This window comes from Dendropsophus ebraccatus, chromosome 9, assembly GCF_027789765.1.
Source record: "Dendropsophus ebraccatus isolate aDenEbr1 chromosome 9, aDenEbr1.pat, whole genome shotgun sequence".
Classification (NCBI taxonomy): domain Eukaryota; kingdom Metazoa; phylum Chordata; class Amphibia; order Anura; family Hylidae; genus Dendropsophus; species Dendropsophus ebraccatus.
Window position 1 is genome coordinate 7,536,768 of NC_091462.1, and position 15,255 is coordinate 7,552,022.

The 15,255-nt window shown below is 45.9% G+C and overlaps 1 protein-coding gene across 7 annotated transcripts in view; it reads right to left on the minus strand.

Annotated features, from left to right (window-relative positions):
• The window catches only part of CLASP1 (cytoplasmic linker associated protein 1), a 113,352-nt gene that overhangs the window by 25,546 nt on the left and 72,551 nt on the right, over positions 1–15,255 (minus strand). The window contains exons 21-25 of one of the 7 annotated variants that reach the window (XM_069982437.1): positions 15,026–15,187; positions 13,722–13,829; positions 9,663–9,725; positions 6,369–6,472; positions 5,888–5,911 (exon numbers count right to left, since the gene is read on the minus strand). In XM_069982437.1, coding sequence (XP_069838538.1) covers positions 5,888–5,911; positions 6,369–6,472; positions 9,663–9,725; positions 13,722–13,829; positions 15,026–15,187 — 461 coding nt within the window. The remainder of the gene's footprint in view (positions 1–5,887; positions 5,912–6,368; positions 6,473–9,662; positions 9,726–13,721; positions 13,830–15,025; positions 15,188–15,255) is intronic. The other 6 variants (XM_069982441.1, XM_069982439.1, XM_069982438.1 and 3 more) reach the window with 6 other exon arrangements.

Here is a 15,255-nt window from a genome sequence, read left to right on the forward strand (position 1 = left end):
ATGCAGAAACCAGGGGTCTGGACAGGGCCTGGATGATGACACCCTCATATATTTTTCTGTCTGCAGTGCAATAGCCTGCAGAAATCAGGGGGATGTGATGTCCTGCAGTGATCACATGAAAACCTTCATAGGACCCAACAAACAGGTAAAGGGTTCATTCACATTGAAGGCATTATTAAAGGGTTTATCCTCAGGCTGTGTACGGTATTCAACTCCACTGACTTTAATAGAGCTAGGATGAAATACAGACTGAGGACAAAAGCAGTGCTGTCTCTGGAAGAAAGCGGCCATGTCTTTCTAAGCCTGAAAAAACCCTTTAATAGGATGCAGTAAGTCTATCTAGTGTCCTTATTTAGCAGGATGTGAGCAGAGAAGGTTGCTGACAGCTCTATGAGGAGACGTCCTGTACTTTTATGAACAATGACATTGTCATCGGTCACGGACAGCTCCTGAGGACCCCGATGGCCCATTCAGTAGTGAGGAGCAGTATCCTGGATATTACACCTGGACACTGCCACACAGATCAGCGTCATCACTCACGGACAGCTCCTGAGGACCCCGATAGCCCAGTCAGTAGTGAGGAGCAGTATCCTGGATATTACACCTGGACACTGCCACACAGATCAGCGTCATCACTCACGGACAGCTCCTGAGGACCCAGATAGCCCAGTCAGTAGTGAGGAGCAGTATCCTGGATATTACACCTGGACACTGCCACACAGATCAGCGTCATCACTCACGGACAGCTCCTGAGGACCCCGATAGCCCAGTCAGTAGTGAGGAGCAGTATCCTGGATATTACACCTGGACACTGCCACACAGATCAGCGTCATCGGTCACGGACAGCTCCTGAGGACCCCGATGGCCCATTCAGTAGTGAGGAGCAGTATCCTGGATATTACACCTGGACACTGCCACACAGATCAGCGTCATCACTCACGGACAGCTCCTGAGGACCCCGATGGTCCAGTTAGTAGTGAGGAGCAGTATCCTGGATATTACACCTGGACACTGCCACACAGATCAGCGTCATCACTCACGGACAGCTCCTGAGGAACCCGATAGCCCAGTTAGTAGTGAGGAGCAGTATCCTGGATATTACACCTGGACACTGCCACACAGATCAGCGTCATCGGTCACGGACAGCTCCTGAGGAACCCGATAGCCCAGTCAGTAAAGAATGAAGGTTCTGGTCAGTGCCCTTTATTACCACGGAAATTGGTGTCATTGCTTACATAATACATGGGATGGAGAACAGAGAGACAGAGAAAGAGACAATAGGACAAGAGCTATACTCTCTGCTCTTCCAACATTGGCGCCGCCCTGCTGGCAACAACTACCAGCTCAACTAACCCGGCAGACACTGGAGGACATGATCCCTAACCTACAGGGTAACACATAGCTGCCATGTGCAATCATTTCCTAACCGTCAGGAGCATGACACTGGGGTAATCTATGATAAGGTGGGCATAAGGGGCTGTACTACCTGTATACACACGCATAGACAACACCAAACATTGACAGACGGTTTCATTCTCCAAACCAAAACACTCAACACTTGATTTCTTGCGGCTGCAGAAGTTGGATGAAGCCCTTGAGAATCCTGGAAAACATGGACACAGTCATAGACCATAAGCTGTATCTATGTTTGCCAGGACTCCATAGGGTGGAACAAACTTCTGCAGCTGCAGGAAATCAAAAGGAGAATGTTGGTATATAAAGATAGGCCTCCCGGCTCTTTGCAGCATTTGATGTGCTTTTCTGCCATGGTTTTATCCTCATTCACACAGGACAGGAGCGTCACACAGGACAGGAGCGTCACACAGGACAGGAGCGTCACACAGGACAGGAGCGTCACACAGGACATGTGGAGTCACTGTTTAATTCTGGCTTTCAGGACACAAACTACGGGAATGATCTATCCAACAGAGCTTATTGCTATATTTCCAAGGAGTTCACAAGCAGGAGAATGGACCATTTGGATTTCATCATAAGAATTTATTTTAGTTGCAATGTCAACAGTATATACAAAGAAGATTGGCTTGAGGCTGAAGTCTCATCTGAACCCCCAGAGACATCGCTGTGCTGTGGACGTTTTGGAGGTACACAACTCTGTCCTAGGCGTAGAGATGTCATGGGGTACGGGGGAATATATGCACATCCTGGCAAACTAATAGCGTTCGTCCGTCCCATAACAATAGCGTCCGTCCCATAACAATGACATCCGTCAGTCCGATAACAATAGCGTTCGTCCATCCCATAACAATAGCATACGTCTGAAACATAACAATAGCGTATATTTCACGCACGATCACAAGTATGGGCAGAAGATCAGTCACACAAACGCCCAATCTGAGATCACAGATCTGATATCGTTTCACCAAACCTTTTTTCCTCCTCTTTCTCCTGTACCTTACAATGGCAGATTTGTCTTCCTTAAACCGTATTTTAAATGGTCAGCTTGTGTGACCGATGTAAGGGGGGCCTACAAGAGCATTCAAGTAAATACACACAATTTTTATCACTGCAGGTAAAGAAACCTCTCACAAGAGAAATAAAAGATGGGTAAGACTGACTGACCACGGAAAGACAAGACTACCTTATACAACAAACAATTGTGCAACACTGGAAGGTGCTGGCAAGTGATCCTAAATTTTGGAAATTTGAAGGGTATCTGTCACTAGGTTTATTCTGCCTTAAATTAGAGTATTCTTTACCTCATTCTGTTCTTCTAATATGCAGGAGAATAAGATTCCTGCCACACCCCTTCTCACTGCCCTCCAGCTGCTGATTGGACAGGTGACTGCCTATACACTGCATGGATAGATAAATGCTAATGATAACTGGTGGGCGGAGTCTTCTGCAGCTCATAAATATCCAGGACTACTCAGCTCATGCACATAACGGAGGGGACTATTTATTGTCCATGTTATTCAGGAGGAGATCTCTGGATCAGCTGCACAGAATAATGTAAGTGATACATTATACTGTTCAGCTTCTCTGTCGCTAGTTTATGCTACCCTGAGATAGGACACCAGAAACCTACTGAGGAAGTCTCTTTAAAGAGAGGCTGTTTTTGGATACATGACTAAATAAACTTAGAAGAAGTGATGTAAGAAATGCGTTTGGCAGCCTGACACAAGGGCAGCTTTGCGTGTCTGAATTGCCAGCATTGTAAGGTATAATGAAAGGTGATGCAATTTACAACCCTCTACACAGTAAAGCGGTGTCCTTGCCTGCAATGATTTAGTGACTCCATTCTCCTCCATATAGTAATAAGCTCCCAACCGCTGGATGTATCATTCCCATAGTCTGTGTGATAGATGTCTGGGAGTCTTGTTCGGTGGATGGAATTGGCTGCTTGTAGATTGTCTTTTAAGTGCATGGTGCTAACTGTATCATGGCTCACGTGGCCAGAGGTCACCTTGTTCCTTTCTCTGAATTCCGCTGCATTAATGATGGAGTGAATGGGATTGTGGCCTGGATCACTGGAATATATCTCTGTATAATGTAGCCCGAAGCAGACAGGACGACAAGGTGACCTTTGGCATTGTGAGCCCTGCTGTGGCCAAAGGGAAAGAACAAGCACATAGAGACATGGAGGAGCTCCGCACACAGGGGTCACCTGATCACTGCTGTATGAGGCCGGGAGCAGGGGATATCACTGCCCTATAAGGGAGCGCTGCACTATTCCTCCCATATTTCATCTAGTGTCACTCCTCTCAGAGCTGGTTCTTTTTTACAATGGAGTTCCCTGTGGGGGCTGTGGTCATCTGTATGAGCAGATTATAGGGCAAGCGAACAATCAGGGGTTCCGGGCTGGATAGCCCCTGCCGCCTCCCAAGAACAACGAGAGCTGGGAATAACAGCGGCCCCTTCCTTATCATCCATAGGTTACACAGGAAACGTCTGACAGCTGGGCCTCCAATGGACCAGTCCACACGGCCGGGACACTGGCTGATATTCAGGACGTATCTGACAGCTTCATTATACATACGTTCTGCACTTTTCTCAGAGATTTAAAGTTTCTATCTTTCACCATTTTCCAGCTCTCTGCTTGATGTCAATGAGCGGGAAGATTTATAGGAAGAAATCCCATCAATAAAACCTCTAATAGCTGGGAGCGTCCTACGTCGCATCCACCATATACCACATATAGACTGTACCTGCTGCTATACACCACATATAATATACACTGTACCCGCTGCTATACACCACATATAATATACACTGTCTCGCTATACACCATGTATAGACTGTACCCGCTGCTATAGACCCCATATCATAGACACTGTACCCGCTATACACCATGTATAGACTGTACCCGCTGCTATTCAGCCCATATACTATAAACTGTACCCGCTGCTATACACCCCATATACTATACACTGTGCCTGCTGCTATACACCACATATACAACACACTGTACCCGCTGCTATACACCACACATACTATACACTGTACCCGCTGCTATACACCCCATATACTATACACTGTACCCGCTATACACCATGTATAGACTGTACCCACTGCTATACACCCCATATAATATACACTGTACCTGCTGCTATACACCACATATACTATGAACTGTACCCGCTGCTATACACCACATATACAACACTGTACCCACTGCTATACGCCACATATACTATACACTGTAACCGCTGCTATACGCCACATATACTATACACTGTACCCACTGCTATACACCACATATACTATACACCGTATCCGCTGCTATACACCACATATACTACACTGTACCCGCTGCTATAGACCCCATATCACATACACTGTACCCGCTATACACCATGTATAGACTGTACCCGCTGCTATACACCCCATATAATATACACTGTACCCGCTGCTATACACCACATATACAACACACTGTACCCACTGCTATACACCACATATACTATACACTGTACCCACTGCTATACACCACATATACTATACACCATACCCGCTGCTATACACCATGTATAGACTGTACCCACTGCTATACACCACATATACTATACACTGTACCTGCTGCTACACACCACATATACTATACACTGTACCTGCTGCTACACATCACATATACTATACACTGTACCCACTGCTATACACCACATATACTATACACTGTACCCACTGCTATACACCACATATACTATACACCGTACCCGCTGCTATACACCATGTATAGACTGTACCCACTGCTATACACCACATATACTATACACTGTACCTGCTGCTACACACCACATATACTATACACTGTACCTGCTGCTACACATCACATATACTATACACTGTACCCACTGCTATACACCACATATACTATACACTGTACCCACTGCTATACACCACATATACTATACACCGTACCCGCTGCTATACACCATGTATAGACTGTACCCACTGCTACACACCACATATACTATACAATGTACCAGACACTCCACAGAAGCTGCAGGGAGGATTTAGCTATCAGCGGGCCGTCCATGCTGTCAGACAGGGTTAGAGGGAGGCTTCGCGTTTGCTGTGTGTGGCAGCAGACATCTGTCAGGATGAGGGCACACCAATGTACATCAGCAGAGACGAGACAGCGGGCAGGGTGTGGTACAGGTTGGCGGGTCAGTATCTCAGCACATACACACAGCAAAAAGGAGATGTCAATGGGACGTAAATAAGAAGATGGCCATTTATAACAGCAAGCAGAAATCTAACGGTGAGGACTAAAGACCAATGTCATTGAACAGAACCCTCCATGACACGATTGTTGTTGTACTTCTTATACAAAAGGAGAGGATGGAGTCTCTGGGGTCAGAAACAATCACTGTATAGAAACCACAGTCATTCCCACCTGGGCTTAACAGAACAGAAATGGCCGTACCTTATTCCTGGGGTCTCCCAGCAGCTAAACAAGAAATTAAGAATGTTATTAGAAGGATGAAAATCAAGGGTTAAATGGAGATGAGGAGACGAGACACACAACATGAGGTCACCGGATCCGCGTCTGATGGATATACAGGACACAGACAACACAGCGAGGGGCGGCTGCTCAGCTACTGGTCGTCTATGGTCTCCGAGTCTACAGGTCAACACTATGAGGCAGAAATCACGGCGGCAACACTCTGGAAGCAGAGACCGAGGCGGTGATGACAGATCTCTGCAGGTACACAGAAGCGTTACCAGCTACCGCCATTCTCAACATCGTGTGTGTTTGTGAGGACACTGGTGAGTTCTGCCCTAGAGGTGATGGGATGGGATGATGGGAGTATGACCATGTACAGGAGAGGAGCCACATGCTGCACACAGTCAGGGGACAGTGGGAGGACAAACGCAGGGGGAGGCGCTCGTGCGCTTCACCTTACCAATGCATCGGCCACAGCGGCTTCCAAGTCCGTGCTGGAGCTGAGCACCCTCATGGCATTTACGGAGGACGGTATCCTGCCCGACTGGCCGATCCCATAGCGATCTTAGAAAAAGAAATGCAAAGCGTCAGACAAGTCAGAAGTCAAGGCAGAACTCCTGCAGCTTAAATCCTGGCGGCAACTGCACCAGCAGATGGCGACACCATCCAACGCGTCACTACAACAACAGTGACCCATAATACTGCTATTACAGGTGAGCACAGACATCATATATAACAGGTGTCAAACTCAGGCCCTCCAGCTGTGACAACAATACAATGTCCATTATGCCTGGACAGTCAGAGCTAAAGTTTCATCCAGGCATGATTGGAATTGTAGTTTTGCAAGAGCTGGTGGGCCTGAGTTTGACCCCGCTGATATATAAGGGGTAATAATAGTGCTCGGCAGCTGAAAGATGGCACTGGCTATCCTGTACAGACAGCATGGAGGGTCATGTAGTAACCCATCACCGGCAGTGAGCTGCGGATGTTACGTCATCACCTCATACCTGTACGAAGGACATAACGCCCAGCAGAAGCCGACAAGACCAACTGCAGGAGTTCAGCAAGAGACAGCGGGACTGGTAATACAGATCCTAGGACCCTGGGAGAGCTGTGTCTCTTCAGCTGTGACATGAGCAGGGCATGCTGGGAGTTGTAGTTCACCAGCTGTAGAGCCAGAGCTAGACACCGACTAATGATGGGGCCCTTCTGCATGGATGACAGAAGCGGCCCCCCTGCAGCATTAGTCTATAGGTTACTTATATCACCTGTATGGAAATAACATGAGGAGGAATAGCACAAATAAGAAAGTTAGCGATGATGGGATGAACAACCCAACAGAAAGGATTATATGAATGTCTCCGGCCCGGGAAGGACTGTGCACAAGGCGGGCCTGTGGCCCCTGGACTGCAGAAACTACTACCGCTCACTACAGAAGGATTTACTGATCTCCACCCAGCATCACAATGTATCGGCCGTGCGGGGAACACTCAAATCTGCTGAGCATCAGGAAGCAACACTCACCTCCCGAGGGACAAGGGACGGGCATCCCAGCAGGAGGAGCTGCAAACCCTCCCTGTATCCTGCATGCTGACTGCATCCATCTGAGCTAACAACCCCACCTATCATCCTTTAGGGGGTGCTCTATAATAAGGATCCACCTGTAATCCGATAGGGGGAGCTCTAGAATAAGCATTCACCTGTCATCCTATAGGGGGCACTCTATAATATCTACTTATCCTATAGAAGGTGCTCTATAATAAGCATCCACCTGTAATTCTATAGGGGCGCTCTTTAATAATCAAGTATCCACCAATCATCCTCCAGGGGGCGCTCTATAATAAAGTATCCGACTGTCATCCTATAGGGGGGAGCTCTATAATATCTATCATCCTATAGGAGGCACTCTATAATATCTACCTATCCTATAGAAGGCGCTCTATAATATCTACCCCATATCCTATAGGAGGCGCTCTATAATATCTACTTATCCTACAGGAGGCGCTCTATAATATCAACCTATCCTATAGAAGGCACTCTATAATATCAACCTATCCTATAGAAGGCACTCTATAATATCAACCTATCCTATAGAAGGCGCTCTGTAATATCTAACCCATATCCTATAGGAGGCGCTCTGTAATATCTACCTATCATCCTACAGGGCGCACTCTATAATATCTACCCCTCATCCTATAGGGGGCGCTCTATATTAACTACCTATGATCTTATAGGGAGCGCTCTATAATATGTATCTACTTATCATCCTATAGGGCGCGATCTATAATATGTATATACCTATCATCCTATAGGGTGCGATCTATAATATGTATATACCTATCATCCTATAGGGAGAGATCTATAATATGTATATACCTATCATCCTATAGGGTGCGATCTATAATATGTATATACCTATCATCCTATAGGGCGCAATTTATAATATGTATATACCTATCATCCTATAGGGCGCGATCTATAATATGTATCTACTTATCATCCTATAGGGGGCAATCTATAATATCTATAATATGTATATACCTATCATCCTATAGGGTGCGATCTATAATATGTATATACCTATCATCCTATAGGGTGCGATCTATAATTTGTATATACCTATCATCCTATAGGGCGCGATCTATAATATGTATATACCTATCATCTTATAGGGCGCGATCTATAATATGTATATACCTATCATCCTATAGGGCGCGATCTATAATATGTATATACCTATCATCTTATAGGGCGCGATCTATAATATGTATATACCTATCATCCTATAGGGCGCGATCTATAACATGTATATACCTATCATGCTATAGGGAGCGATCTATAATATGTATATACCTATCATGCTATAGGGCGCGATCTATAATATGTATATACCTATCATCCTATAGGGTGCGATCTATAATTTGTATATACCTATCATCCTATAGGGCGCGATCTATAATATGTATATACCTATCATCTTATAGGGCGCGATCTATAATATGTATATACCTATCATCCTATAGGGCGCGATCTATAATATGTATATACCTATCATCTTATAGGGCGCGATCTATAATATGTATATACCTATCATCCTATAGGGCGCGATCTATAACATGTATATACCTATCATGCTATAGGGAGCGATCTATAATATGTATCTACTTATCCTATAGGGGGCGAATATGTATATACTTATCATCCTATATCTATAATATGTATATACCTATCATGCTATAGGGGGCGCGCTATAATAATCAGTATCCATTTTTGGGGTTCATGCTCCCAGAAATTTAGCCATTTTGTAATGGAAATTTAGACTTTTGTAACACTGCAGCTTTGCAATAGTTTTGTCAGCGTTGTAGTTCTGCATACAATGGCCGGTCAGTCATCTCTCCAGTGTCCGGACCACGTATGCTGTACAAGCTTCACACTGCAGCCAGTACAGCTCCTGGGGTCTCACCTATGGTCCAATGTTGCCCCCAATACCTTAATTGTCATCAGTACAAGGTGAGCATAACCCTGTGCCCAGAGGAAACCCCCAATCTCATCACGTGCGCCCCTTACACAACACTTTACATTCCTGCAGCCGGGAGCAGACCCCAAAATATAACATGAAATCACATGGAGGATGAGCATGAAAAAACAAAAACAGGACTGGGGGCACAAAGCAACAGGTAATGGAACACCATGACGGTAGATGAGGGATGATGTGCACATGCAGGCGGTGGGCATGCAGTTAGCTCCGGATCACCTGACTGCCCCACAGACTCGGAGGTGGAGAGCGCACTAGTGGACCTGGAATGACGTCGAGAGGCTGCAAGAAGAAGGAATGGCAAACACCCAAAGGGTTAACACGCAGATAACAAGGAGACAGAAGCAGCGTACACATATGAGGCTGAGATACTGAGTATCCCAGGACAGGTGGATATGTGACAGGAAGCAGAGAGTGAGCTGAATGGACGGACTGAGACAGAGCTGAAGGTTCACAAGCAGCTTCCCAGGTGTTACCAGCACCAAAGTCTACCACCATCTTACCTGTGACCATTACATAACAGGAGCGGCACCTGCCTAGTACTCACACCGCAGGGACAGCACACACAGGGAGGTATACACAGGTTACATAATCATCTGCCCCCTGCTGGTTATCAGAAGTAACACCTCCATAAAATGACTGAACTGCTCCCCCATAACAGGGGCAGCAGGTCACCCCACTCTCCAATGGTGGAAGAGACCACTGGACGTGTATTAAGACGATGGACAACACTGATAACATCATAGCCAGTCACATTCAGCATCAGATACATTACAAAACCAAGAGCACAGGACACACGATATTAAGGTCCGTCCACGCTACTGTGAGATACGGGAGTCGGGAGGGTGGGGGTTAGTAAGGGTTAAACTAGCATGCATTAAGGCTATGTTCACACCGTGTATACTACATTGAAACAGACCTGGAGATTAGGATGTAATAACGCACTTAAATCAATATGAGTTTTAAGGTTTTTTGTTGGAACCTGAGAGGAATGGCAGATAGGACTAAGAGAGTAGCGGCCTTTGATCTTGTTAGTCGTCACCTCCCTGCCGTAGTGGCTCTTTTGGAGACGCACGGGACGGAGGAGACGAGGGCTAGGATGAGGCGTAGATGGGCATGCGCGGAGTACCACTCGGTTGTGTCTGCCTACTTGGCAGGAGTATCGGTGTATATACACCATAAAATTCCATACCAAGCCATTTCATGTAAAATAGATAACAGAGGCAGATATGTTCTGCTTCATTGTAAGATCTTTACTAGCGAAATTCTCCTTGCTTTCATCTATATTCCTCCACCATTCTCCTCTCAGGTTCTACAAGAAATCATCAGTTGGTTTGATGATAAAGTTGATTTACCAATTTTCTTGTTTGGGGACTTTAATTGTATTCTGGATAGAGAATTAGACAGAAAGGGGCCTCATATTAAGAATAGCAATTGGTCCTCCCCCTTAAAAAAAATTATGGATGAGATTGGATGGCACGTTGTATGGAGACGGCTGTATGGGAACCGGAGGGGGTTTTCCTGTTTTAGCTCGACCTATGGCACCGCCTCCCGCATTGACCTGGTGTTATGCAATAATATGGCCGCACACTTTATTTAAAAAATGGTGTATGAAGTTAGGGCATTGTCGGACCACTCCCCAATGGTTGTTGAAATCCTTATTGAGCCTGAAGTGCAAACTACTAACAGGGGTTTTAGGTTCAACTCCCATTGGTTGGCGTTGTTCGACAATAAAGACAAGATTCGTAAAGAACTGAAAGAATTCTGGGAGATTAACCTTGGGTCAGCAGACATTCACACTGTTTGGGATGCTCTCAAGGCTTATCTTAGAGGCATTCTAACTAGGGAAATCATTGTAAAGAAAAAGCAGTTCAATAAACAAGAATCTCAGTTAACGGAGGCTCTGCGTATAGCCGAAAGCCAACACACGCAGAATAGTTCAGGAGCTTCCGTAGATAATTTAAAGAAAGCCCAAGAGAGTTATAGAGACTACCTTATTCAAAAAGCGCAGCATAAAAATTTTTTTAGAAGTGGTCAAAGATTTGCAGAGGCAGGGAAGCCGGGTAAGCTTCTTGGTGAGGTTCTTAAGGCCCAAGGTGGAAATAATTATATATCAGCCCTGCGGGATGAGTCAGGAAAGATCATACATAACCAGGAGGAAATATCTGAGAGGCTCCGGAATTTTTTTCAACAGTTATATAGATCAGAAGTGGATCTGATGGAGTCGGAGTATGATAATTTTTTGTCCAGGATCCAGCTGCCTAAGGTAAACGAGGAACAAAATGTGCACCTAGAGAGATCAGTGGATTTGAGAGATTTGTAATAGCTTTTCGGGTTCTTCAGCCCCGGGGTTGGACGGGCTACCCTTTGAAATTTATCGGGAATTTGGGGATGTCCTATTGCCTTGTCTTTTAGTTGTTTTGAATGAATCCTGTAGAAAGGGCATCCTTCCCGAATCAATGAGAATGGCTAACATTGTGCTAATTCCTAAGAAAAATAAAGATCTTCTGGAGCCGGAGGCCTACCGCCAGATCTCCCTGCTTAACACCGATTGCAAGATTTTTGCTAAAGTGTTGGCACGGAGACTGGCGGAGGTCTTGCCGGTTTTGGTGGGCCCTAAGCAGGTGGGGTTTGTTCCTAGGAGGTCAATTTTTGAGAATATATCTAGAACTTATATGAATATTCAGCTGGAAAATGGGGGGCCCTGCTCCATCCTGTCGTTGGATGCTTTGAAGGCCTTCGACAGGGTGGAGTGGGGATTCCTCTGGAGGGTGTTGGAGAAGTTTAGAATTGGCCCTGATTGTATTTCTCTTATAAAACTGCTCTACTCATCACCAAGAGCCCATTTATTAGTAAATGGTGCTCACACAGAGGGATTTGACTTAAGGAGAGGGACACGCCAGGGATGTCCACTCTCTCCACTCTTATTTGATCTGTATATGGAACCCCTGGCGGAATACGTAAGAAAGAATGAGGGCATTGAGGGTTTCGGTATTGGTAAAGGGGGTAGTCCTGACAGAATCCTATTATATGCGGATGATGTATTGATATTTCTTAAGAATCCAGCGGAGAATTTCCCTAAGCTTATGTCAATAATAGATGAATATGGGCGTATCTCTGGATTCAAGGTTAACTGGGGGAAGTCCTCCCTCCTCCCAGTGGGGAATGGTGGTAGGGATGGAATAGATCTGCACCTCCCAGTTAAGCTTGTTAATAAAATGGAGTACTTAGGGGTACTGATTAGTGCTGATGTTAAAAAATATCTGGACTTGAACCTCAGTCCATTATTTATAAGAGTTAAAAAAAAGGTAGATACCTGGCTTAAACTTCCCCTTGCGATGGTTGAGAGGATGGCCATTCTTAAAATGATTATCCTGCCCCAAGTCTTATATTACTTAAATGCAGCCCCTATATGGATCCCTGATTTTTGGTTCAAAAGGTTGACATCTGTCCTCAACCGGCTGATATGGGGCTGTAAGAAAGTGAGAATGAAATATGAGGGTATGACGAAAGTAGAAGGAGAGGGAGGTTTGGGACTGCCTGATTTCCGATTATATTTTCTGGCTGGAGTTGCCCATAAGATAAGTCGTTGGAAAGATTCCCTAATCATTCCTTTTTTATTGAATAAACACTATAATCATGTAGGATGTAATAACGCGACGCATTGCTTTGTTTTGTTAATAGGAATACGCCAAGTAGCTCACACCGGGAAGTGACATCACTTACAGACACTTGTCAGAGACCACTCATGTGAACATAGCCTTATAGAAAGGAGAAACCTGTCTATACCAGACTTCTTCACCCTGTGATACCCCAGCCTCCCTGGACAGCCAGCTGCTGGGAGTTGTAGTGTCACAGGTTGGAGGCCCCGGCTCTATACAAGCATCATTTTTCCATCACACTTTGAAACTTGTGTTTAATTTACAGTAAAATATCAAATTATTAAAAAGAATACTGATGTGGAGAAGAGCGAGTGTCCTGTGGCTGTAAGAGCCCTATTGCGACACTGCTGGATGCACTGGACGTAAACATCCTATATAGGGACCCCTGAAGACCCCCAGACAGGAGGCCAAACTTCCCAGATGCATTCTAACTATTTCGGGGAACACCTGAGCCCCCATAAAGCTGCCCCCCCCACTCTCCTTGACTAGTACAGGATAACAGGGATACTATAGGGTCAGGAGAGGAGGATACAGCCTGATCCTGAGTGCTGGCAGCAGTCAGTGGTTGAGGGAAGGGTCGGGGAGGACAAAGGGATTTCAGAGTGACAATACTTACCAAGAGGTGCAAAGCCCCTGGCGGGACTTGTATCCCGGCTGCTCTCTCGGCTGGTGTCGCGGCTGCACCCCTGACTCATGCTGGGTCGGGGGATGCGGCTGCTCCGGGCTAGCATGCGATGTGGAAAAGCAGCACATTAATTTACAACACATTTAACAGGCAGATAATTGAGAAAATCTTCAATGAAGCAAGAGGTTAATGCTGTTACATCAATGACAGACACCCTGAGGAGGGGGCGCCAGAGGATGGGACGTATCACCATTAGGACTCAGCTGCTCAGGAAGGATAGAGAGGGTCACAGGTAAGTAGTAGTGTCACACAAGCCCCCATTCTCCCGACGCTCGCGTGGCTGCGATACCAAGAACAGCGCAAAAAGCAGCAGCATGATCCCTGCCCCCCGATCCGCTGAGGACATTACTGCCAGGTGTGAGCAGACAGGAGGAGACATGGATTAGTATACAGCTCCATGCAAACCTCTCTTCCAATGAGCGGAAGCCATAAAGATGGACGATCCCTTATACAACATTGGCTCAGTCTACTACGGCGCCCAACCACAATAAGTGATAAAACCTGTTCCTAATGTCAGAAGAGACAGACTTTGGGCACATAGAACCGGACTGAAAAATACACCACAGAAATCTTGACCTAAGTCTGCCATAAGCGCATCCAATAATGCAAAGTATAGAGAAGTGGCCCAGTGCTGCCAAATGTCTCCAGTATGGGAATCTATGGTGGCAGACTGTCACTAAAAGATTGGAGTCCATGCTGAGCTGCTCCTGACACTTTGGTTATCCTTGTTCTCTGCGACACATCTGGGATTATGAAGGGCTCGTTCCAGCAAATCACTTATTTATGTTAATGTGAGAACAGAAAGGGCTGCACGGAGGGTGGGGGATGCCTTACACCATCACACCATATAAGTCAGCTGACAGATCACCATCACCATGTGTGCGCCATCGCTGGCCAAAACACCATCCGGCTCTGATCTCATATCCGGCTATGGCTTCATGTGATCTGTGTCTCAGTAACACATAGCAGCACACCCTGACCCTGGACTCACCGCTATGTACTTATGTGTTCACAGTACAGCACATTGGCCTCCTAACCTCTATATTAGAAGGTTAAATCTATTAAACAGCTCAGTGTTCCCTCTACCTGCGGCTTTTCCTATTGCCATCGTGTGCTGAAGTTTGTCTAAACATGATGGGAGTTGTATTTGGCAGCAGAAGTTTGTCAGGGCATAGTGGGAGTTTTGCCACAGGTTGGGGAACACTGGAATAGAGGGTAACCCCCAGATTCCTTACCCAGTCCTATCCTGCTGGGGCTGGTCTCTCGGCTGCAGCCCTGGCTGCGGGGGATCTTGCTTCTCTTCTCAGAGGTTGGGATCTGAGGGACCCTCTGGGCGCTGGTTGCTAGACCGTATCCACTGCTCAACAACTTGCCAGGGGAACTGGAGCGGCTGCCAGCTATAAGAGAGAAGAGGAATGAGCAGATATACAGACATAATGGAGTCACTAATACTCTACATGGATGA